At 37.9% G+C, this 26399-nt stretch overlaps 1 protein-coding gene across 5 annotated transcripts in view; it reads left to right on the top strand.

Moving 5' to 3' along the window:
- Positions 1-26399, top strand: part of HIVEP1 (HIVEP zinc finger 1) — a 134116-nt gene that overhangs the window by 90717 nt on the left and 17000 nt on the right. For all 5 annotated transcript variants that reach the window (XM_088791381.1, XM_088791380.1, XM_074335229.2 and 2 more), the window contains 4 exons: positions 5444-11409; positions 14765-14898; positions 15609-15784; positions 20244-20345. In XM_088791381.1, the coding sequence (XP_088647507.1) occupies positions 5444-11409; positions 14765-14898; positions 15609-15784; positions 20244-20345 (6378 nt within the window). The remainder of the gene's footprint in view (positions 1-5443; positions 11410-14764; positions 14899-15608; positions 15785-20243; positions 20346-26399) is intronic.

The following is a 26399-nucleotide window of genomic DNA, read 5'->3' as shown; positions in this document are numbered from 1 at the left end:
CTTATCTTTCTTATTACCCCTTGTTTCTTTTCATTTCTAGCTCACCCTTAAATATAGGGATTATCCAACCTTCTGATGGCAGACTTTTTTCTCTACTATATATTCTGTCTGGCTTATCCTTTATGTACTTTTACAAAAATAATTGTCGCTGTGTGCTCCTAGATCTATTCCTCTAGCCCAGACTTCTTTCTAAGAAAAGAGAAGAATATGCAAGTGTATTTAATAATGTCATAATTTTCATATTGCTGTGTAATCTTCATAATTGTTTTAAATGGATATGTATAATGTTAAGTGGCTGTGCCATAATTAGCCTAACCATTTCCCTACGATAATTTCTAGTCCTGGATTTGCAGCTGCCATTGATAATTCCACACATGTGTAACGAGCTTAAGATTTGGTGTAATGGGTAGTGAATTGATTTTTTCCCCCTCCCAGACTAGTTCAGTGCTCCCGATAAAGATGGGAAAATCTGTGGTGAACCTTTTTCAGCCTTTCTAGCTTTGAATCATCCAAGAGACCCACTGTCATTAATTGAATTTAAAGTAGCATTTTAACTCTTACGTGAGCTGCTGAAAGGCCTTGTAAATGGTCTCCCTACCTCTGATCTTGTGACTCTGACCCAACATGCTCTCAATTGTTAGAAAACAGGTAGTGCTTATGTCTCCAAGACCTAAAAGAGATCTAAAATCTTTCACACTGATGTGTCCCCGAGTAAAGCTGAAAACAAGATTCACCTTCAATCAAAGCAGGATTTTAAACACACTTGTGAGTTTACCATGCCTACTACCAACTTAAACAATATTCTTTGTCACACTTAACTGGCAACTCAGATGCTCTCCTGAGCCAGGAAGTTTGCTCATTTTTAATCTGTTATTCTCTGGAAGTAATCCTGGAAACCAGCTGGGGGTACTGTTCTAAACTCCTTGGTGCTCTTCTCTGAAAAATATAGGAGCCCTAATAATGATTAGCCTTGCGCCTGAGAAAATGAAGTGCCGGTATCTTAGATACAGAAAACCGAGGAGCTTTAGCTCCGATTCCCCTAACCATTCACATTTCTCCAACCAAGTGGCTACTGTTATCTTTCCAAGCTGTTGTCAGCTGCCGACCTGATGGAGAATTCTGGCTTTTTTAGGAAGCCCAACGTGTCAAAAGATGCTGACAGTGGCAGCACTGCCAGTTTTGGTTCCTGTACTGAGTGTGATTTATGTCTGTTAAATGAATTCCTATTTGGATTTCTGACATGTTGATGCTGCCTCCGAGTTTCTGCCTGATTGTCAGCCATTTCCAGTAGCACACTGACCAGAATATGATTTTCAGCAGTTAGTTTACTCCTTTTTTGAGCCTTTCCTACCCACTCTCCAATCTCACTATATGTTCTTGTCCAACCTTAGTGTTGGTAAAAAAACAAAAACAAAACAGCTGCAGAATCAAAAGGTGATAAATATAAGGCCATGTTCATTCGATAAGGCAGAGAGTGGGCCTGGTTGATGGGGGAGTGAGCATATTAAAGAGGCATCATTCTTGGGCTGTTTTCTCCCGCTTGTTGCATGGTTTGTCTTTCTTCTTCCTGTATTTTCATTTTAGTCTACCATAATGACAAAGTGCCTTGAGAATTATTGAAAAGCACACGTGCTAATGGTAAATAGCTGCTCCCCTCCCACCCTCCACTCCAACTATATTCCTGCTTTGAGGGATTCTGATCTATACATCCTCTTAGCTCTATGGCCTGTGGTAACTCTGTGATAGATGTTGTAGGTGTAGCTACAGTGTTTGCTGATTGTGCTCTTTTCTGTAGATAAGGGGTCAGAGAAAATAACTCCAGTTATTCTCTAATAGATTTGAAATTCATCAAGATTAAGGTGAGTTTAAAACACTACCCCAGGTGTATCCTTCTCTGAAGACCCAGGGGTCTGCCACCTTATAGTCCAGGGCATGAGTTTCCAAGAGGACACCTCTGTCTGTCATTCCTAGCCAGATGGCTTAGCCACCCACTCTATGCACTGTCGTCCCAAATCTTGATAACAAAGAAGACTGACAACCGGTAGTGAGGCGTGCACCTTCTTCCTTGAAGTCCGCTGCTAGAATGATAGTGCAGTGTTCATCTATGTGCTACCCCGTTTCCACATCTCTCTCTCTCTCATCCCCTCCACCCTCCTTTCACCTCCTAACAAGTCCTTGAATTTACCGACTGATCCCACATCCAGGGTCATCCCCACCTAACCACCCCTGATGGAATGGGCTTTGTCCCAGAACAAGGAGAATGAACCCTGTTAAAAGGAGATCCAACAAAATCTTAGAAGTATGAATACAGCTCAGAAAAAGACTGTTAGGAACATATTCTCAGTTGAATGCCATCCCTTTGCCATTCCCCGTGATCTCAGGCAATAGAAAGCAAAGAACATGAAAAGACAAACCAAAAACAGCCTTAAAGAAAGTACTACCTCAGACCCAGAAGTGTTTTTTAAGCAGAGAACTTAGTAAGATTATAAATTTATTAAAGCAAGAGCTCAAACATAACATGAGATAGTAAAATGAGATAAAACGGGTAATATGGAACTAAGGGAACAAAATGAGAAAAAAACAGCATCATTCCAGAACTAACAAATGAATTTGAAACAGTAAAGAACTTAATGGCCTGGAAATGGAATTACTGACATAAGGGAAAAGCTTTAGATAATTCTAGAGAAGACAAAAGCAAAAAAGAAAAAGATGGAACCAAGCTAAATCATCGTAATGGTGGTATAGCATAAAGATAATTGATGTCCATAAAGAAGTCCACCCTGAAAAAAAAATTGACCAGAAAATATAATTGAAGATATAATTAAAATTTTCTGAAAATAAACTAATCCCCTTATAGAGAAGGTCATTGTATCCTAGGAAAAAAATTAAAAGTTGTAAATAAAAAAAAGTCAACTCTGACCTGACTCCTAATTATATTATAAAGACTTCAAACATAAAGAATTTTATGGACATACAGCCAGAAAAAAGTCAAGGATGGGAAACTGTCAGTCAGGCTGGCACCAGGCTTCGTCTTCATATGAGCATCATTGCTAGAAGGCATAGGAGTCGGCAAAGTTTTGAAGGAAAGAATTAGTGTATTAGTTACCAGGTAAGTGTGAGAATTCAAGTAGAGAACTAAGAGTAAACAGTTATGCAAATAAATGTAAATGTCATAAACTTTGACAAAAGAAAGATGAGTCAGTCTTTATCTAAAACTGAAACATGTAGTTGAAAAATTCAAAAAAATCTGTTTAAAGTATGGTTTTTCAAATTTTTGACTCCAGAGGAAAATTTAGGAAATCGTCTCTCTATAAAGAAACGTGGATCTTAAATTTAGTAATTCTTTTATTTTCACTTTGGCTTTATTTTCACTTAGGTATAAACAAGATATATTTTACTCTTTATGTTTAAAGCATACATAGATGTAACATCTCTTTAAAACTTTATGTGGTATTTCTGGGTATACCGCCTGTAGGTTGAATTTTTGCGGTTTTTTTTTTTTTTTTTTGGAGTGTAAGACATTGTCTAGGTTTTGTTTTTTTTAAATAGATTATAAAAAAAATAAAAGCTTATTCCAAAAAGTTTGTAAAACGTAACTAATAAGTGTACTTATTCCAACCAACGCTCTGGTTGCATAGGTGCTGATAGGGTTTGACACGGGCAGATATTTTTTAAATGTCTGGTATTTCCAGATAGTCCCCTAAGCTGAGAACTGCTGCTCCTGACCAAGCCGCTTGTTTCTCATCTCTGTTTTTTATACTTATTTTAACAGCCTAGTGGCTTTCACGTTTATTACAACCCACCTCCATGCTTTTTGGAAGTGAATGGGGGAAACTCCTCACCCTGGCTTGACAACCGTGGGTGGTTATCATTTTTCCTTCTGCCCATTTGCGTGACAGAGTTAATGACAGGCTAAGTACATATTGACTTTGTTACATTCAACTGGAGGAGGGAAAACCAGTGGCAAAACAGCATTTTAAAAATGAGTGGATTGAAGAATAAAAGATTTGCTCAACATTATTTTGTAAAGGTAGCAACAGTACTGAAACGTTTTTTTTCTATTCTTTAGGTCAAATATTTTAGTTATGTGACACCCACCTCCCTTCCACTAATACACACACACATATAGATACATATATATTTATGTATGTATCTATATGTGTATGTGTATATATGTGTATGTATATATATGTATATTTGTCCTCCTGGTTATGGTGGGTAAATGTATCTTTGTCAGATTAAACATACTTTTTTTCATTAAACAAATATCTGACAGCCCATAAACTCACAAGATGACTAGAATATTTTTTATTTTATGTAAATTTTATCTTTGGTAAATGCAAATTGGTTATTATGGTGTAGACATTTTGGTCTAATATGAATTTAAAATGAGTACATCACAACAGCTATTTGAAAATAAGGAGGAATTACAGTATTTGGTTCTTCTACAAATAAGTAATACAAACTTAAATAATTTTTGTTTATGTGCCCAAAGATCCAACAAATAGAAACAAACTGAATTATGGTAAGTAATTATTGCTCAAAAATATAATAGTTGACAGAGATTGAGGGTTGTTGATGCCATTTAAATGTTGATTTATTTCCAGCACAGCCAGATGGAGGTGATTTCATCTCTCCTCTCCTGCGATAAGCTCTAACTATGTACCTCCTCCGTACTTATCATTAATGACAAAGAAATATAGCTGTTGAGTGTTTTGTTCAGTTAAGTTGGGGACTTTTTTTTTATTTTTTAACTGAGGGCCATTACAACATTATAACTTTTTTATTTTGTTGGTTAAAGAGCCACAAATAAGTGGCTTATTTTACTTTCATATTTTTCTGTTCATTGATATAATTGCTAATAAAGCAGTATTTTATGGTTCTGTCAGCTAATATGGTTATCTTGAGATGTGATGAGGTATGTTTACTCTAAAAATTATTACATAGTAGCCCTTTTTCTCAGAAGAACATCAATATTGTATATTTTAGAGCAATAATATTTAGAAATTTGCTAAGAAGTTTGCTTTAAAAGATACTAAATGTGATAGGACAGTCAAATACCTTGCAATAAAAGGTTGATTTATTTTTATTTGTGGGCCACCTCTCTCGGACTATTTTGTGTAGAGAGAGTCCTCAGCTGTTAAGGGTGAAAGGGGAGGGTAATTTAGTTTTAAAAGGTCTGGTTCCAAGATCTTGGTGAATGGGGGTCAAGAAAGGAACCCAGCATTCTAGAAATGGTACACTAAGGTCTTCTTGCAATTGTATCAATAGATTTTGATTAGCAACATTCTTAAGAATGTTAGAATGCAGTTTTATCCAAAATAGGCTTTCCTTAAATTACCTTGTCCAATTGTCATAACATACTCATGGTAGTAATCTTAATTTTTAGAAAACTACAGTTGTATATATACCATTTTAACATTTTTTTTCTCTTTTTTAACAGAAATCTTAGAGGCTGGTATTAAAGGAACTTCAGAATCACTTAAAGGTGTGAAACGAAAGAAGATTGTAGCTGAGAATCACCTGAAAAAAATACCAAAATCCCCACTGAGAAATCCTCTTCAGGCAAAACATAAACAAAATACCGAAGAATCATCTTTCACTATTCTTCAGAGTGCTTCAGAGTCTCACAAGAAACAGAATCATAGTCCTATAAAAAATGGGAAGCAGTTTACCAAACAAAATGGAGAAACACCTGGGATAATTGCTGAGGCCTCTAAGTTTGAAGACGCTGTCTCCCCAAAGAAGCCCTTGTTTCTGCAGCACCCGTCTGAACTGCATAGATGGAGATCAGAAGGCTCTAACCCTGCCAAGTTAAATTTCCTAGATGGAAAGTGTGACTCTAGTTCTTTGTCAAGTAAAACCAGGACTGACCGTAGTGAATGTACCTCTTCTAATTGTAGTCCTACTTCCGCCTCGTATGCAAACACCGCATTTGATGTCTTACTGAAAGCAATGGAGCCAGAACTGAGCACCTTGTCACAAAAGGGCTCATCTTGCGCAGTAAAGGTAGAAAAACTGAGACCAAATAAAACTGTACGACCCCCTTCTCAATTAAAAAACAGCTCAACGGATGCCCCAAATCAGACTTCACAAGAACTTGTTGCTGAATCACAGTCTTCTTGTACCTCATACACAGTGCACGTGTCTGCTGCTCCAAAGAATGAGCAAGCATCAGTTCAGTCAGTTTCTCATGCATATAATCAACATGAACACTTTGTTTCTAAATCTAACCAACAAAATCAACAGCTTCCAGTGTGTTCAGCTTTCACAAGACCACTGACGAATCTGCAAAATCAAGAGAACACCAAACTTGAACAAGTTTATACTCTAGCAGTGACATCATCTGTAGGTCTAACTTCAGTTTCCAGTAGAACTCAGGTTACTTCTCCAAACCAGCCAGTGGATTCTGCTTCACCTACGTCAGTAAGTCCGGCCCATTCTACACAGTCACCCCCCACGCCAGTTTATAATTCAACTCCCATCTCCTCTGTTGTCAATCACAGTGTAGAGCAAATGTGCAATCTTCTTCTGAAAGATCAGAAGCCAAAAAAACAAGGAAAATATATCTGTGAATATTGCAATAGAGCTTGTGCGAAACCGAGTGTGCTTTTAAAGCATATCCGCTCCCACACTGGAGAGCGACCCTATCCCTGTGTGACCTGCGGATTTTCATTTAAGACTAAAAGTAATCTGTACAAGCACAAAAAATCCCACGCACACACCATCAAACTGGGTCTTGTCTTGCAGCCGGATGCTGGTGGTTTGTTCTTGTCACACGAGTCCCCCAAAGCACTTAGCATCCACTCAGATGTGGAAGACAGTGGTGAGAGTGATGACGAGAGCGCTGCCGATGAAAGGCAGAACGACCCGGGCTCCATGGACCTGCAGCCTGTGCAAATAATGAAAATGGTATCAAATTCTGAAGCTTTACCAAAATCAAGTTTCATTCCAAGCAGTGCAGACCAGGTGGTAGGTGACTTTTCACTACAGGACAAGTCTTCAGAATCCCACAATGTGACTGAGTTACCAAAAGTTTTGGTCCACCCTGTCCATGTGTCCCCTTTAAGACTTGACAGCCCGAAGTGTCCAGAGCCTAAGCCTGAGCTTCCTAGCGCACAAAAGCAGAAGGACCTTCAGATCACCAGTGTACTGACACATTCAGCCTGGATGTCCTCCCTAGAGACTGTTGAAAAGTCCCGTCAGAAAGGGGACGCGAGTCAGCCAGAGGGAAAACAAGAACCTCACGTAGGGACAGTTCATGCCCAGCTACAAAGGCAGCAGGCTACCGATTACTCCCAAGAGCAACAGGGAAAACTTCTGAGTCCTCGCAGTCTAGGAAGTACAGATTCTGGTTACTTCTCACGTTCTGAAAGTGCCGACCAAACGGTGAGTCCGCCAACTCCCTTTGCCAGAACATTCCCTGCTATGGAACAAGACTTCAATAAGAATAACGGGCCCACTGCCCCTCGTGTCAGTACACCGGCACCTTCTCCATTACCAACAGGTGAAAAAGCATTGTTTCTACCAGGTCAGATGCGCCCACCTTTGGCAACCAAAACACTGGAAGAACGGATATCAAAGCTTATCTCAGACAACGAAGCTTTGGTGGACGATAAACAGCTGGATAGTGTAAAGCCACGGAGAACCTCTCTCTCACGACGAGGCAGTATCGATTCCCCTAAATCATACATATTTAAGGACTCTTTCCAGTTTGACTTAAAACCAATGGGACGGAGAACAAGTTCAAGCTCTGATATACCAAAGTCTCCGTTTACCCCGACTGAGAAATCAAAGCAGGTGTTTCTTCTGTCCGTACCTTCCCTTGACTGTTTGCCTATTACAAGAAGTAATTCTATGCCTACCACAGGTTATTCGGCAATACCTGCAAACATCATACCTCCCCCTCATCCACTGAGAGGAAGTCAGTCCTTTGATGACAAAATTGGCGCTTTCTATGATGATGTGTTTGTATCGGGACCTAACACTTCCGTGTCCCAAAGTGGACATCCCCGTCCTCTGGTCAGGCAAGCAGCAGTGGAAGACTCTTCAACAAATGAAAGTCATGTTCTTGGAACTGGACAGTCCTTGGATGACAGCTATCAAGGATGCAATGCCACTAGTGAAACTGCATCAGCGCGGAACAAGTCGTTGGCACCGGGCTCACATTTGGAAAAAAAGAAGTCTCATCAGGGACGAGGGACAATGTTTGAGTGTGAAACCTGTCGAAACAGGTATAGAAAACTGGAAAATTTTGAAAACCATAAGAAATTTTACTGTTCAGAGTTACACGGACCAAAAACCAAGGTAGCTATGAGAGAACCCGAACACAGCGCCGCGCCTAACAGCACACAGCCACAGATTCTGCACTATAGAGTCGCTGGTGCCACAGGGGTCTGGGAACAGACGCCCCAGATACGGAAAAGGAGGAAAATGAAAAGTGTTGGAGATGATGATGAATTGCAGCAACATGAAAGTGGAGCTTCTCCAAAAAGCTCCGAAGGCCTTCAGTTTCAGAATGCTCTGGGCTCTGCTTCCAGTTTGTCTAAACATAATGTTGTCATAACAGGTGACCAGCAGCATAGAAACACACATTTGCAAAACTCCCAAATTCAGCTTGTTGCCCGAGGCTCCGACCAGACCGTGGATCCCAAACTGTCTACCATTGTAGAACAACAGATAAGTTCGGCTGCCCAGGACAAGATAGAGTTGAAGAGACATGGCACGGGAATCTCTGTCATCCAACATACAAACTCACTGAGCAGACCCAGTTCATTTGACAAGCTTGAGTCTTTTGAAAGTGGCTCCCCGGTTTCTTTCCAGGAGCTGAGTAGAACAGTGAAGCCCGGGTCCCTGAAAGTGATAGGAGTTTCCCAAGAGGAAGGTCGCCATTCTCGGAACACCTCTCATCGTCAGCCGCCGGCACTGTCAGATGCCCTTCGAGGAGAACTTCAGGAAGGTTTAAGAAAGAGTGCAAGTGAACGGCATGTGTTAGGACAGCCCTCAAGACTCGTTCGGCAGCACAACATCCAAGTCCCAGAAATTCTGGTCACAGAAGAGCCAGACCGGGACCTCGAAGCCCAAGGTACCGATCAGGAGAAATCGGAGAAGTTCAGCTGGCCTCAGCGTAGTGAAACCTTGTCAAAATTGCCAACGGAGAAACTGCCTCCCAAAAAGAAGAGGCTTCGGCTTGCTGAGATAGAGCATTCTTCAACCGAATCAAGTTTCGATTCCACCGTCTCCAGGAGTCTCAGTAGGGAGAGTAGTTTATCTCACACTTCGAGTTTCTCAGCTTCATTAGATGTAGAGGACATTTCAAAAACGGAGGCTTCCCCCAAAATCACTTTTCTCAATAAAGCAGAGTTTCTCATGATTCCGCCTGGCTCCGCTACACTTAACATCCCTGGAAGCCACCGGGAAATGAGGCGTGCTGCCTCAGAACAGATTAACTGCATGCAGATGTCGATGGAGGTCTCTGATTTCAGAAGTAAATCCTTTGACTGTGGGAGTATCACTCCACCTCAGACAGCACCACTTGCCGAACTGCAGCCTCCAGCGTCCACTTCTGGTGTGGGGGTGACTGCGCATGTGCCTCTCTTAGAAAGAAGGAGAGGCCCATTGATACGGCAGATATCTTTAAACATAGCTCCAGAGAGTCACCTGGCTCCCGGGAACCCGTCATCTTTCCAAACTGTTGCTCTTCCTGGTGCAAATGCAGTGCCATTTCTGGGGCCTCAGCTCACTACTACATCCTTAGCTGAATTTCCTGCCAATACTGTTCACTCCCAGATTCAAGTTAGGAATCTGCAAACAGAAACTTCAAATTCTAACTCTACTAACATCTTTCCAGTCCAACAGCTTTTTAGTATCAATTTGTTAAACCACATCCATGCGCCCCTTAGCCAGCAAAACACACAGGTGTCTTTGCAAGTGTCTACACAGAGTGTCAAACCAGATGCAAATCCCAGTGTATGTGCATCTTCTAAAAGTGAGGATTGCTTTGCTCCCAAGTACCAACTTCAGTGTCAGGTTTTCACTACAAGCCCGTCTTGCTCTTCTAATCCCGTCCATTCTTTGCCAAAGAAAGTTCTTTCAGATCCAGGTGGGTCCGACCATCGTGCAACTTCGTTAGCATTACCAACCAAATTAGTAGATGCCACGTCTAATTCATGTCCTCCACCACCTGTGAAGCTCGGGCCGCTTGGGGGGCAGGTGCAGAAGACGCCGACATCATTTGCACCACCCGTGCACCTGCCGAGCAAGGTTCCAGCATACGGCTTTGCCGCTGTCACACCTCTGCCCCAAATCCTGGTGACCCAGGATCTGTCCAGTCAGCCAATTTGCCAGGCCAGTCATAGTGTGGTGCCAATCAGCGGAGAACAAAATTACCTGCCAAAATTGCAAAAAGGTCACCAGAATGCTCTGCCAAACCCAGAGGAAGAACTTGTTTGCGAAAATGCTTTTTCCGAGATGGGCCAAAATTCTTCTCTGTCAGAATCCTTGCCTGTAACTCCGAAAATGTCTATTGGTAGACTTTCCCCTCAACAAGAATCTCCAGCTTCAAGTAAAAGGATGCTTTCCCCGGCGAATAGTTTAGACATTGCCATGGAAAAACACCAGAAAAGAGCTAAAGATGAAAATGGAGCTGTTTGTGCAACAGACATTAGACCATTTGAGCCACTGAGTCCAAGAGCTAATGAAGTTAATAAACAGAAGAAGCCTGTGTTAGTGAGGCAGGTTTGTACGACAGAGCCCCTTGAAGGTCTGATATCGGAACAGGATATTTTTTCTCAACCTGAAATTAGCAGTGAGGCTGTTAATTTGGCAGATATTTTACCTGCTGATCATTTGTCGTCAGGATACTCGAAGTCTGTAGTTATAGAACCTATAAAAGAACTGCAAGAATTTGACAACATCAAGTCCTCTATAGCACTGTCTCCTGCAATTAGAAATCCATCTGTTCCTTCAGTAAATACCTGTATTTCTCCTTTGGAACATGTAGACAGTAACCAAGAAAGGAAGTCTCCAGAGATTAAAAATCAAGCTGACCAAGTGAGCATCCAAGAACAAAGTCCGCCTACAACTGCCACTCTTTCAGTGTTGGATGCCGGAGATAGGCAGCAGCTGTCTTTCCCCAGCTTGAAGACCACGACCAGCTTTACATGGTGCTATCTGTTAAGACAGAAAACGTTACATTTGCCTCAGACTGACCAGAAAACTTCGGCCTATACTGATTGGACAGTCAGCGCCAGTAACCCAAATCCACTTGGTTTGCCTACAAAAGTTGCTCTTTCTCTCCTTAATTCAAAACAGAAGACTGGGAAATCACTCTATTGTCAAGCAATAACCACCCATTCCAAATCAGATTTATTGGTCTATTCAAGCAAATGGAAAAGCAACTTAAGCAAGGTACTTGAAATTTTATTTATCTTTAAAAATAGTTTGTGCAAATGAGTTTTAACATGTCTTGATGCCTTTAAATATTTTAGTTCGATGTTGTGAATGACAAATTGTACTTTGTAACTGTAGTTATTTGAAGGAAAGTATAAGTTTGCCCTGGGAGTTATACTGATAAAGGCTATCTGGAGTCCTGTCAGTGATTCTATCTTGAAACATTTTGAAATAACTTGCCCTGAGCAGTTTTCTTTCCCTCGCTTGAACATTTAAGTCTTTACTTAATGGTACAGATAATCATGCTTTTACTTTCATCTTTCTCTTCTAGTAAGGCTTTTATTGTTAAGTGAGAGGAGATTATGTTTATGCTTTGCCCCTATTAATGTAGGGGAACAGAGGTGTGAGGAATTGAAGATTGTTGTATATCATTTTGAAATATAAGCAGAGAACCATTCTGTAGTTCTGTGAATCATCTTAGTACCGAAAATAACTACTACACTTGATAATAAAGTTGATTTGGTCAAGATTTATAAAATAAGATCATAAAACTAGAATTTGGGGTTGTTTGTGGAATCAATCTTATTAGAGGTATTGGCATTATAAAATAAGAAAATTTATTTTAAGTGATAAAGATAGATGGGTGGATGGATGGATGGGTGAATGGATGAAGGTATCATGTTAGACTCTGGACATTCAGAATTATAGATTAAGTCCTTGACCTGTGCAGGGTCATAGGCACATAATACAGGGTCATAAATATGTACATACTTATCAGTAAGAAAATATCACAGTTCAGTATTGTAATAGAAATATATTCAGCTTTAAAAGAAGGAAGTCCTTAATGCTGCCAGCAGGTTGAGGAGGTGTGGATACAGGGAAGATATTCCAAAAGTGCTGATACTTTAGCTGAGTCTTCAAAAAAAAGGGGGGGGGGGGATTTTTCCAGGTCAACAGGAATGAGATATTTTAATAGTTTGATGAATGACGTGGAAGGGAGAAAAAACTTGGTTCGTTTAAAAAACCCTGAGGAGTCTTTCATGGCTAGAAGGTGTAAGTTTGGAATACTGACATGTTTCAAAATTGGAAGTGTAGATAAAAACCAAAGAACATGCCTGGTGGTGAAGAGCTGTTCATACTTTCTCAGTGAAGGAGGGTGCATCCAAACCATTCAGAATTTAATTTTTAAGTACTCAGAATCAGAATCTCAGAAGATGAGACGTGATCATGGGAATTTAAACAGAGCTTTATGTATATTCCTGAAGTGCCTACAGAGAGTGGCTTCCCTTCAGCTCCAAGTGCCTTGGTTGAAATGCCTCCAGAAATGCGTATCTGGATTTTCTGCTACTGTGTTTCCCCGAAAATAAGACCCGGTCTTATATTAAGGTTTGCTCCGAAAGACGCATTAGGGCTTATGTTCAGGGGATGTCATCCTGAAAAAATCATGCTAGGGCTTATTTTCCGGTTAGGTCTTATTTTTGGGGAAACACGGTAGGAGAGAGTTCCCAGTGAAACATGTAGAGTCTTCAGTGCAGAGGTGTAATTAATGAGATTGCTCAGGCAAAGTGTAAAGAAGAGACAAGGGCCTAGAGTGGGTTCTGGGGATCACTGCTGTTTAAAGGGGCAAATGGACGAATGAAGTCCACATAAGAAACTGAAAGAGATTGTTCAGAGAGGAAGGAGAAGAGCTGTGAGAAAGTGGTATCACACAGATCGAGGAAGAAGGTATTTCCAGGAGAGTTGCTCAATCAGAGACATCAAATAAAGATGGTCTCTGGCCTGAGCAATGCTGATATCACTGGGGACTTGAGTTTCGTGGGCACGTGGCTATGGAAGATTGGGTCTGGGGTTGGCTGTTAGCTCACAACCCAAGTGTTAATGTATTTATAATTCAAAATGGAAAAGAAGAGATAAATGCTAAAATAAAAGGATTTTTAAGAGAAACAAGGCGTCAACCTTATATAATGCCGTGGAGTGGTCAAGCAAATAAAGACTAAGAAAATGATAAGGATTTTGACATTTAGCTCATTGGTAACTGGTAAATAGAAACCAGATATGATAGTAAGAAAGTGAGCAAAAGATAAGCAGGAATTTGATATTGAAAACGAGATAAGAAATAGGATTAGTGTTAAAGGTAGAAAGTCAAGGAAAGGTGTGTGCAGATATTCCAAGTTGTAGGGAAACCTAATGTGTTTGCCAGGGAAAGAAAAGGAGAAGTTGCATGTTTACATGTCGGGGTCAGTGTCATTACCTCTTCACGCTACCAGGCCTGCAGCTTTCCTTTACTCCCGGCCTTGTAAGGACAGGGGCTTCCCCGGGTCCTTTCTGGGGCTGCGTAGGCCCTATACACACCCTCTCCTCACTTACTACTATAAAGTCATGTTGGTGCAGGAGCTGTCTGCGTGGTGATGTCATTTTTAAAGGTTTGTAACAAAGAGGCCGTTGATTAGAAGAGTTGTGCCTCGTGCTGTGTTTGGCCAGAAGACGGGCATTTGAGCCTTTGCTGTTAACACTTGACCTTGGACAAGTGACTTGACCCTGAGAGCGCCCTTGCTCCCTGCGATGTAACCACCTGTGCTCCCGGCCTCACAAGGGTCTGTGAGAAAACTTGTGAACAGTGCGGTTATATCAAATCATCTGGTGGCGGTAACAGTTATGTTTCTATAGAAGAGTTCATATTGTTTATCATTTTGATGTTCACTACCTTTTTTTAGAGATTTAATTATTATCGGGCCAAAACCTAACTTTTGACCTGACCTGTATTTATGTCTCACCGTTCTCAGTATTCAGGAACTTTTGAGAAGTTCTAGAGAGGAAACATAATTATGGTATAAAGTAACGGGAGAAAGGGAGAATAAAATATTGGGAAATGGAGCTTCTGCTTTAACTTTACAATACATTAACGTTGAAGGGAATTTAGTCATGTTTCTCAGGAGTATGACACATTATTATACCAAAAGGGGCAACTAGCTCTTTTCCATCGCCAAAGAATAAATTCTACGAAATACACGTAAACTGTAGTAGGAGTGGTTGGTTAGATATAAGAAGAACTATTTAGTGTATTTTAAAAAGTTCCTATTAAATGCACAAAATACCAGTATGGGAAGTTGTAAAGCCTTTATTTGCGGGTGTCAGTGGACTGTGGTGGGATTTTAAAATAGCATAAGATTTACCTGTTTGCTGTGGTTAAGACAGATACATTAAAGATAAGAAGATAAAGCACATGACCTTTAAACCTGCTACTTCCTTGAAATGCATTTCATGACATTAACTATATGCATTGTATTCTGCTGTGTTTTATTTTCCAAGTGAAACATTAGCATGTTTGTGTTTTCAGTTTTATTAAATTAGTTTCTCTTTTTTTTCCTTTCAGAGAGCATTAGGTAATCAAAAGTCCACAGTAGTTGAATTCAGCAATAAAGATGCCTCTGAAATTAACAGTGAGCAAGATAAAGAAAATTCCTTAATCAAAAGTGAACCAAGAAGAATTAAAATATTTGATGGAGGGCAAGTACAAATTTTACTTCTTAAATGTACATTTAAACTTACTTTTTAAATGTACATTTGCTTTCATATGAATGAAGACGTATCAATACCAGTTTTATATAAATGTTGCAAGGTTTCTAAGCTTATTAACAGGATCTTCATGGCAAATATACGTTAGGTATTATGTTTAATGATTCCATTTTTATCACGAAAATGATAACTATTTAGGAAACATTGTAGGTCCTGGGAGGTAGCTAAGAGCAAAGCTTTCAGCGTAAACCCTGGGTTTCATGTTGATTTACAATAAGGAATGACTTGGAAAACCTGCTCTAAGAGAGAAGAACTCATTGCCTATTTGATGTCTTTAATGTATTTGGTTATAAGAAAAACAAAATGCAGAAACCAATTGTAGTTATAGTGAAGCTCAGAAATGTTTCAGTACTTGTGATTGTTGTGATTGAATTTAACAAAGAAAATTATTGCAGCAGTGACTTCAAAGAGGAAATACTTTAAAATTAAACCTAGTATTGAAGAAAGTTGTTTGGTTAGAGTTAGCTATTAGAATATTAAGTGTTTATGTGAAAAGCTGGAATATTCTGTTACCTGTACATGCGTAAAATTTATATTGAGTCTAAAAATTGTGCCTTGTTTTATTTTTTAGGTTGAATTTTAATATTTTCTCAAAGACATAGTATTCGCTCTCCCTATTCATTTTTTTTCCTTTAAATTAGATATAAATCAAATGAAGAGTATGTATATGTCCGAGGCAGGGGAAGAGGAAAGTACATTTGTGAAGAATGTGGAATACGTTGTAAGAAACCTAGTATGTTAAAGAAACACATACGAACCCACACAGATGTCCGTCCCTACCACTGCACTTACTGTAACTTCTCCTTTAAGACAAAAGGTATGAGATAACATCGCTTTTTATATGCATTGAGTTAATAGAGCTAAGACCCAACTTTACATATTTTTTGACCAAGGAAGCAGTAGCATAAATAGATTAATATAAATTACATCTTGTCAACATTGTAGCCTTTTTTCTTTATGTTTCTAGACCTCTTGAAAAAAAGTTTTTAATTACATGGTTTTAGAATATACATAATAACTATAACATTTTAAAAGGAGCAACTGTCCTTTTTCATTTTACTCCCTAAATTATAGTTGCATGACATAATGACTAGTATATTTTCAAAAATACTTACTTTGGGGCTGAAGAAGAAAAAGAACTTTTCATAATCACAAGTAAATTTTTTTTGGCGTTAAAAGATTGAAAAAAATTTAAAATAATTGCAGTAAACTTAGAATGATTACATTCATGTTTTAGTATCTAATTTTAGGCATGCAGCAATTTCTTTTTCTTTTCCATGGTGTTTATTTTTTATTTTTTTACCAAAATTCTGTTGATTTTTAGCTTCAAAATTTTTCTACTTTTGTACTATTTAATGTTTATAGAACTCACAACTAGTCATTAAAATTATATTTAGTACTCTTTCTGTATTCTTTATATGTTATTTAAGTTGTAAGCCTTTATTATCGTTAAGGTAATTTTACCCTCTACCAATTTCCTGTTACATAAAATAAATACACTACTATAAAATGTTTGCTTTCTCCATTAGGTCCCTTGTTCATGAATCATTATATGACAATTTATTACTTGAAATTTTAATTTCATAAAACTCCCTTTAAAAAGTAAAAATCTTTCTAAAATAGAACAATGTAATCATAAAATTATCTGTCTGAAAGCATTATATCTGTAAAAAATATTTAATTGATGTTTTTACAGAAACTATTTTTATCTCTTTTGAGTTAACATTTGATTATTTTCTGATTGTATTGGTTGTCTTTGCGGTTTTTGTCTTAAAGATTGATCAACTCTTTAGCAAAATTTATTGCATTTTTTTTGGCTAATATTTATTGGCATTTAAAGAGAGTTCTAATATGTAGCAACGAAGTAGCTTCCAAGTCGTACTCCTTAAATGTTAATATAGTACCTGAAACAGGAATGATGGAGCTATAGGGGGAATTTCTTCAGATAGTCTTGAATATTTCTAAAGAGTTTCAAGAAATCATGAGTTGAGAGTAACAGTCATTCTGCAGTCCTTTGCTTGTGACATAGAAGCTCCTTCTGGAAATGGAGGCTGGATTTCAAGATGATTTTCTTGGTCTGGTGTGAAGGTTTTAATAAGACAAAATGCTTTGATCTTTTAACTCAATTTATTGCTTTTTCACTGCTTTTGATTCTATGATTAAGACATATCTATTAATTTCTACCAAGAGACCAGTAATAGGCCAATATAACTAATAAAAGATTACCAAGTACAGAATGATGTTACCAAATAAAAGAGGATCAAGGTATCACGTGAAATGGGCATTTCTCAATGGAGAAGAGGGAAAGGCATAAGGATATTTAAAATATTATGTTCATAAAATAAGGGCAAGAAAGGAAGGAAAACTTAGAGGTGGAAAACCAAATGGAACTGCAGAGATTTCTTGGCAAAGAAAAATATTATTATTCACCAAGTATTAATCTTAATGAAATAACTCAAAACGTCATGTAAAATTTTAGATAAATGTTTATTAAATGGTAGACAGAGAATAATCACCCCTGAAAAGTGATCATTATATGTTAGCAGTTTTCATGTCTTTCATTTCTCTAATATGCTGCATATCTGAATTTACATTAAATTGTTCGTTTTGTCAGGTAATTCATTGGAAATATGTGATAAATATTTATTTGAAGAAAGCTATCTTACCTAGGAGACTGGTGAAAAAAGTATTAGAAATTTAATATTTCCCTGTTCTTGGCATGACAGTTCTCTCTCTTTTTTTTTTTTTATGGTCAGCTTTCTTGTAGCTGACCATCTACCTTTTGTAGATATATATAAAACAGATACCATAGTACCTTTTAAAGGTAGCTAAATAATAATCGACGTGTTTTCAGATTAAGCTGTAGATTTTGCCCTCCTCTGACTTAATTTGTTTAGCCAGTCATTATTAACAGAAAGTAGTAGTGATATAATGACAAGCTATATATAGGGTATATGGTGTGCAAAGACAGCAAAATACTATCAAAGGGGTGGTCTGTAGTGCTAGAAGTTGATGCTTCTGATTGTAATATTTATAAATTAATACTCAGCATTTGTCCTCTTAGTTTATGTTACGAGTACATTTTCAAAATAATTGATTTCTTTTCACTAGTCTGCTTTAAGAGTCAGCAGAAAATACACAGTGAGCTTTCATCTCGCAGGATTTAGACCCATTTATATCACAAAAAGCTAGACTCTATATGTAGCTATGGGAATCCAGAAACCAAATCTCTCATGATTTTCAGAGATTTTAAATTAATATTTATTAAATGTGTTGAAAAATTTATCTATTAAATTAATGCACAAAGTTTATAGCATTGCTAGGGGGTATTTGCATTTTAATATGCATATTTAAAATGCAAATTATTTTCTTTCTTTTTAAATTATTTAAGAAGTTGGTTAATAGTAATAGCTTAAGTTATTTGAAAATATGCTTATTAAAAACTTATATTCCCAAATTTGCCTATTTACAATTACACATTAACTTTTTAGAAAGTTTCTTTTTAGAAAGGAAATAACCTTCTCTGGCTGTTTATTTAGGAAACAAAGGCATTTTGAAAGAAAACTATTAGTGGACCTTGTAGTTTGGTAATATTGTTATACTCGAAAGTGTTTTGACTTTTAAGTGGAAATTTCAGCCACATTAATATGGCCAAACCATTTTTTAAAGTGAAAATCCTGACGCATATAGAAAAATAGAAATGTATATAATGAACACCAGCATACCTATCGTCTTTTAATTATTAATATTTTGCCATATTTGCTCCATATTTTATTTTTAAATGTACTTAAAGTAAATGTCAGGCATAGCCAAGCTATTTAAGCTAGGTTTTATCTCTAGAATCACAGGTGTTAGGGTTTTATGAATCTTAGACACTATCTGGCCCAGGTACCCTCTTACTATTGAATCCCTAAAGCATGAAGCTCTGGGATGCTGTGCATACAAGCTAGTCCAAGGATTGGCTTGAGAAGTGTGACCAGTTCCCTGGGCTTAGTGCATTTTTAGTGGAATTGAGGCTCTATAAATACAGTAATTTTGCAGGTCCTTCAGTGACTGCAAGCCCAAAATCTGGACCAATCATTCAGACATTTTTAGCTCATCTAAAGGCTTATCCTCAAATACAATTTTGCCCTGCTTACCAAACTCAGTATTTAGGTTTTATTTATTTTCTCAAAAGAGATGATTTTCCCTTGTTGGCAATTTTGTGTGTGTGTGGCATTATCAACTCAAGCTGCTTGGTATCCTTAGAAGAATATAAGCTCTCCCCCTGCACTCATGATCACTTGGGGTACCCTTGCCCAGTGGGTCTCATTTAACCTGTTAATACTTACATACACCAGCTGCCAGAGGAAACACACTTTTAGAGATACTACTAGGAGACTTCTAGTCAATATGGTGAAGTAAAATTAATGCAGGAAATTCTTATGTTCCAAACCTACAGAATTACTGTTTATAATACTACAATCACCAAATATAGTTTTGAATAGTCAAGCTCAAAATTTAAAAAGGCAAATTCCCAGGCAGGCACGAAGAATAAAAAAGAAACCCCAAGGTAGCATGGTGAACAGATACTTAAAACAAAGTCCATAGGGACGTCAAAGCCAGATACATGCCCACAAACTTGGGGTTTTAATGCTAATGCCAAAGTCAAGTCTGAGGCCTCTGAAATAAGCCTGGCTCTCCTGTCCAGTGACTTTGGCCTATGTGGGGGAAACGTTTCCTGCTAAAAAGTAAAACCCTTTACCTATGCCATGGAAAAAAAACAACAACAAAAAATACCCTGGTACAGAATCAGTGATATGAAAGCATTGAGGTCCCAGGCAGAAGCAGTTGGAAAACTGACCCATAGAGGTGTTCCAGTAAAAACTAAAGAGCATGCAAGGAAACAAAGTACTATGAGGGAAAGCCAGCAGCCGTAATTGGTGGAGAATTCCGACTCCAGGTGCTACAGATCATAGTGCAATCATAAAGGGATGTTACGTATGTACAAAACGATCTAAAAAATAGATAAGGACTGGAAAATAGAAACCATGAGGCAAAAGTAGCCATTATCAGAGTAAAGGAGGCAGGTTTGAGAGAGAAACTAACTATTCCTAATAAATAAGAAGATTATTATACAGGTACTAGTATTTTCTTTTGTCCAAATTTTAGTCATTGGAATTGTGTGAACCACAATCTGTACTTTCACTTGAAATCGGAATGGAATTTGCCAGTGTTGACAAATGCAATAGCAAAATAATACTATGTAAGCTTAGTAAACATTCTTTTCCCTTAAGGAAATCTGACAAAACACATGAAGTCCAAGACACATAGCAAGAAATGTGTGGATTTAGGCGTCTCAGTAGGTTTAATAGATGACCAAGATGCAGAAGAATCAGGTAAGGCTTTATTCCATATTTTTCATAAATGCTGTTTACAATGTACTAGTTTTTTTTGCATCCATACTCTTCTTTCCATTCCTACTGATACTGCGTAGCTCCTGTTTTCATTACCTCTTATGTATACTATGCAGGGGACTCCTAATCAGTTTGCTCATCTCTAATTTGTCTTTCTTCCTATCCATCTACCCCCACTGATGTTAAATTAATCTTCCTTAAGCATGTGTCCATCATTCTACTCCTCTGTTTCAAGTTTCTCATTGGTTTCCATTTGCCTGCCAGATAAGTATGAGCCACTTAATCTTACATCCTCCAAGTCCTTTATAATCTGGTTCCTACCTACTTCTTTACCCTTGTTTCTCATTTCTTTCTTTTACCTACCGTAATGCTTGAATTTCCTGCTTACACGACATTGATCCAGCTCTCTACTCATACAAGCCTCCCTTAAAACCCCCAACAGCAATCCCCACACAAATGTGGCCCCCAGTCTGCATTGGGTGAAATCTTACTTTCTTTATGATCTAGCTCAACTCCACTGCTGTCATGAAGCGTTCTCTGATTTTCTCTTCCCACACTTCTTGTGGGAACCAATTTTTCCCTTCTCTGAACTCCTTTAGTGTTTCAGTGTCCTCTCTGAAAGTGTTGAATCCCTTTCTACCTTACTTTGTGATGATTTACATGCTTACCGTACTGCCCTATTGAGATTCTTAAGCAGATCAGGAGCAGAGTTGATGACAGAGTAATATTTGCTTCTACCACAGCCGTTGTTAACACAGTGCCTTGCACATAGCAGCTGCTCTGGAAATATCCATGGAGTAAAACATCTGCGTTCTTCCCCACAATGTTATTTTGAAAAGGTTAACCAGTTGTTTTCTTAGTAGTGTTAACTCAACAAATATAAGTATTTATCTCTAACCAATTTTGAGGAAGAATAAACCTATTCCTGTGTTCGGACTAATCAGAGAATAGAATTATGCTTTTTTAAGACTTTTTTTTTTTTAAACCCAGGAATTTATCAATAAGAAGTTAAAGGAAAAAGTTGTCCTGAGCTTTTTTTTTTTTTGAAAAATGCTCTAAATTAAACACTTCTCTGCTTGCTTTGTTTTACTTTATATGCATTAGTAGAGAAAATTTCCAAAGAGAAAATGTAGAGAAAATTTCCAAAGAGAAAATGGTGAGGACATCATTGAAAATATAGGTCAAAAATCAAATGCTTCTAATTCCACCTGACAACCAGTAACACACTAAATGAATCAGCCTGAATTTGTTTCTAAATATGTTAGAGAAGTGACTCACCTCTTAAGTGGTACAGTTGTTGTGATTTATTTTTGTAAGCATAGGAAAGGACTGTCTTTAATGCTTTTTGGGGAATAAACTGATGCATTAATAGCAGGAAAAGATCATCATAACAAATTTAGGACAATAAGGAGCTTTTTAATGTTTTATATACAACTTCATGCTTTGGTACACCTCTAACGTGTAACTTTTTTGTACTAGGAACATATTTATTAAAAGTTGATTTTCCCCCCAGTTTTATTGATATAACTGATATACATCACTGTATAAGTTTAAGATGTACAGTACATTGGTATAACTTACATATATTGTGAAATGATCACACAGTAAGTTTCATTAGCATTCATCATCTCATACAGATACAATAAAAAAAGAAAGAAAAAAAAAAGGAAAAACAAATTTTTCTTTGTGATGAGAAATCTTAGGATTTACTCTCTTAATAACTTTCATATATATCATATAGCAGTGTTAACCATAGTCATCATGCTTTACATTAGAACCCTGGTACTTATTTATCTTATAGTCGGAACTTTGAACCTTTTAACTACCTTTCTGCAATTTCTTCTCCCCTCAGCACCTGCCTCTGGTAGCCACAACTCTGATCTCTTTCTACGGGTTTAGTGTTTTTTTTTAAGATTCCACATATAAAAGCTGATTTTTTAATTGCTAGGAATTTAATTCTGTGTCATTGTGTTTGTTTAAAGATACACATTTAATAAAATTAATTCGTCTGTAATTTACTTTTAATATAGTTTATGAGATTTATTTTCTTCTCTTAGTAATCATGTAGTAAATTAACTACCATAACATTTCAAGTGAAAAAAAAAATCACTATTTATTTGCTTGATTGCTGTTATGTTGAGCAATTCAGAAGTAAAAACCTAGGAAAAATTAGTAACAGTTTCAGCAAGTATATTTGTTACCCACAGACTATAAAAAGCCCAAAGTAGAGGTTACAGTATGAAATACTGATGTCTGAAAAAATGTGTGATTGTCAAAGGTATTATTATGTATATTCTTATATGTTTTACTTCTTTAAGAAGATGAATCTTATAAAAAATTAAAGTGTCTGTAGAAACCTTTTAATTTGTTAAAGGAAAGTAGTACTAATATCCTAAATTTGAAAGGAGAATTAAGTATGGTTTCCATTAATTATCATGATTGTTTAGATTGGCTGACTGACTGATGGACTTAGATATCTATCCATTTATTTTAGTATTTCTCATGTCATTCCAGAAGCATTTGATGCCAGTCTTTGATTATAACTCAAACTTTAGAGCCTACTTTCCTATTCAGATTAGATCTTCTGATAAAACTGGGTAATTTTACCTGTTTTTTTGTGTGTGTGTTTATTTTTTTTTCAATTACTGTATTTATGGGTAGTGTACTGAAAGTTATTTCATTTTTTTCTGAAAATTGAATTGCAGCATGTAGATGGATTTTGCCAAGTTCAATGTTATGCTAGAGGCCTAGTAATTCTTTATTAACATGCCAACAAAATCTATTCCTCTACTTTTGCTTTATTATAGACTTGGAATGTAGGTATAAATGTAGTAAACATTGTTGTTTTAAACAAATTGTCTTGTTTTCCTTTTATTCTCTTTTGTGCTTTAAAAAAATATTTTGAGAGTTTTTTAAATCCGAAAGGATTACAAAGTTTTATTATATGAACTCATGTATTCATACTAGAATTGATGATTAGAAATATTTTCTCACCTATTTCAGGTCTTTCATAAATTCAATGTATATTTGAAAAAAAACAAGCTGAGTAAGGCATTACACCTTAGGTGTTTTCCTTACCTATCACTGCCAGTCACTCCACCCCAGAGGCAAACACTAACTACATTTAAGGGTTTTGTATGTATCTATGAGTAGTATATGTATGGTTTTGTTTATGTTTGTTTTTAATTTGCATAAACAGTACCACCTTATATGAAGATACCTAGAAAACTAATTTTGCTTTGTAATTTAAAATTTTTCTCCAGAAGACTTTCCATTTCTACATACCCTTAACTATACCTAATATTGTAAGAGTTTAAATTTTGGGCCAATTTGATGGATGATAGTCTGCTGTCTTTATTTATGTTTTCTTGATTATTATCCCAAAATTGAGTCTTGTTGTTTAACAAGAAGTTTCATTCCAGTAAATTGATGATAGTGACAGATGGGATTTTGCTTAATAATTTTTCAAATGGCCCTATTTATAGGGGGAAATACCTAGAAGCTTGTAGTGTGATGCTGTGTGCCTGGAGGGTATACTATTTTCATGTCTAACACTAGCCTAGAATATCCTAGCTATTCTTCTCTTTTGGTGACTTCTCTGTCATCTCCCCATGGCTGTGGTCTCTAGTGTCTTTTCTGCCTGCGCACTCTAGGTATCCTCACCCAGCGTCCTGGCTTTATGCTGATGATTCCCATATTCTCTGCAAAATTACATAACCGTCTGCCTACGTACCATCTCCACTTGGATGTCTAATAGGCATTTCAGGTTTGACGTTGCCTGAACTCCTGACTTACCTCTTACTCCAAGAAGCACGCTTCCCCTATGGCCCTCTCCCATCCTTCCAGGGCAAGACCAAAACCCTTGACGTCATCCTTGATGCCCTCATTTTGTTTTCAGTATCCACCAGATTACCTTTCTGCTCTTCCTTCAAAATGTATTCATAACCCAACCACTTTTAACTACCTCTGCCACTGACCCTGGTCAAAGCTACCATCTCTACCACATTGCTTGTAGTAGCTCCCGACTGGTCTCTGTGGTCCAACTCCAGCCCCTTTACAGACCGTTTTCAACACAACAGCCGAAGTGTTGTTGTTTTTTTAATCATGTCATTACTTTGCTTAAAATCCTCCAGCGGTTTCCTGTCTCCTTCAGAGCAATGATCTACTGTACCCTGAGCTCCGCAGCCCACTTACCCTTCTCACCACCATTTCTCGGAAACTCTTCTCCTGTTCCTGCCTCCCTTGCTCACACTCACCTGCAGCTACACTGATCTCCTCGCTCTGTATCACACACACCCTGCCGGCCCCTGTCTCACCTGTGTACTGTTTCCTGTCTTTGGAATGCCCTCTGCCAGCTACTGCAAGACGTATCCCATCATCTCCTCAGTGTGCTTCTCAACTCAGACATCTCCTTATCAGGGGACGTCCTGAAGCTATTTCAGAACAAAACAAACACCTCACTCTCTTACTGCAAGCATTACTTATGCCCTTCTATCCTGTCTTTATTTTCTACGATAGCACTTCCGGCTCCCAGATGTGAGGACAGGGATTCTATTCAGCTCCTAGGGTTGTGCCTGGCAGCTAGTAGGTAGTACCGGTCGTACAGTTGTGGATGGAATGGGTGACTGCGAGCACATGACCCATAGTCTGTCAGCAAATAATTCAAGGTTAGTTTTAGAATTTGATGCATTAGTTAACCAGTAAATTCCTTCACTAAAATCAAGTGGAAGCTATAATACAATATTTATTTTAATGCCTTTACCTATAAATAGTGGTTATGTAATATGGCCACGGTTGATAGACATATTGTTAAAGTGGTAAAGGCATTCGTTTGATAATTTCTTCTTTTTTGGTCACTGGCTCAAAAGACTTGAAGATCATTTATCTGACTGTTCCATTTTCGCATGCTCAGTAATGATCGCTCCAGCTTGATAAAAACCTGTTCTTTTTTCTTCAGTAGTTCCTGAGAAGAAAAGCTTCTTCTCTCTCAGATCCCTTCATGTGTTTGCTTAGCACCTCAGCACAGTTGGGAAGGGGCAGTCCCGGCCCCAGGGAGCCCCTCGCCTGTGGCTGTGGAGTTGGCGTGCGCTCAGACTGGGCAGGAGTCACTTCTGAAAGCCGGCAGCAGGGAAGGAGCAGTGATGGCCTAGATGGTTGCACATGGCTGACTAAGTGTATCCCGGCAGTTAGGGGAGGGATTTATTGATCCATGTATTGCTTCTTTTCCAAAGGCATTGATGAAGGGGTAGGGTAAGGGACTGAGGGAGTTGTTTGAGCAAAAGTGCGGAGATTGGGCAAGAGGAGCAGGGCATCAAGAGTGTAAGTGGGACAAGACGAGAGGGTTGGACAGGGCGTACCCGGGGACAGGGTGGTGAGCAGGTCATACTGTGCAAGGGAGCTTTAGCAGGGGAAGCAGTCATTCCAGGTTTAAACTAGACTTACTTATCCTATGTGTAATCAGTCTCTGCTGTGGCAGTTTATACCAATTTCTTGATTTTTGGACACTTGAAAACCATTATCTCCTAGATAGGATTTTCTAATGTTTGTATTCTTGTAAACGTTCAGTGACATGTATAGTGTTCCTTTTATTAAGAAAGTCTGACTTTTTTTGGTATCATTTAAGGCCATTGCCTCTTTAGACCCATGTATTTCTGATTTTTAACTCAGATTATTTTCTCAAATATTTTTGAAACGAATCAAAAGATGATAGATAGAGCTTTTACATAATCTGTGACCCTGGAATTTTCATTGCTGCGGGTTTTTCCCCCCTCTTTCTGTTTTATTTTATGGTGGGAATTTAGACAATAATGATTCAAAGAAGCATGATTTCGTTGAGTGGACAGTTCCATTCAGCAGCAGCAAGAATAGTACCATAGCACAGAAATCTTGTTCTGGAAGGGTGTTTTTATAAACAAAGTACTTCAGTGCTTCAACATCCCTCATTCTTCACCTTGTGGGGTTTACAAGTTTGGGTGGGAAGTCTGGTACAGTTTTTCCCTTGTGACATCCATTTTTGTCTGTATATGTATAAAGGTG

Source organism: Rhinolophus sinicus, chromosome 14, assembly GCF_057876585.1.
Source record: "Rhinolophus sinicus isolate RSI-liver-muscle chromosome 14, RSI-T2T, whole genome shotgun sequence".
Taxonomy (NCBI): domain Eukaryota; kingdom Metazoa; phylum Chordata; class Mammalia; order Chiroptera; family Rhinolophidae; genus Rhinolophus; species Rhinolophus sinicus.
This window is presented reverse-complemented; position numbering and strand designations above follow the sequence as displayed.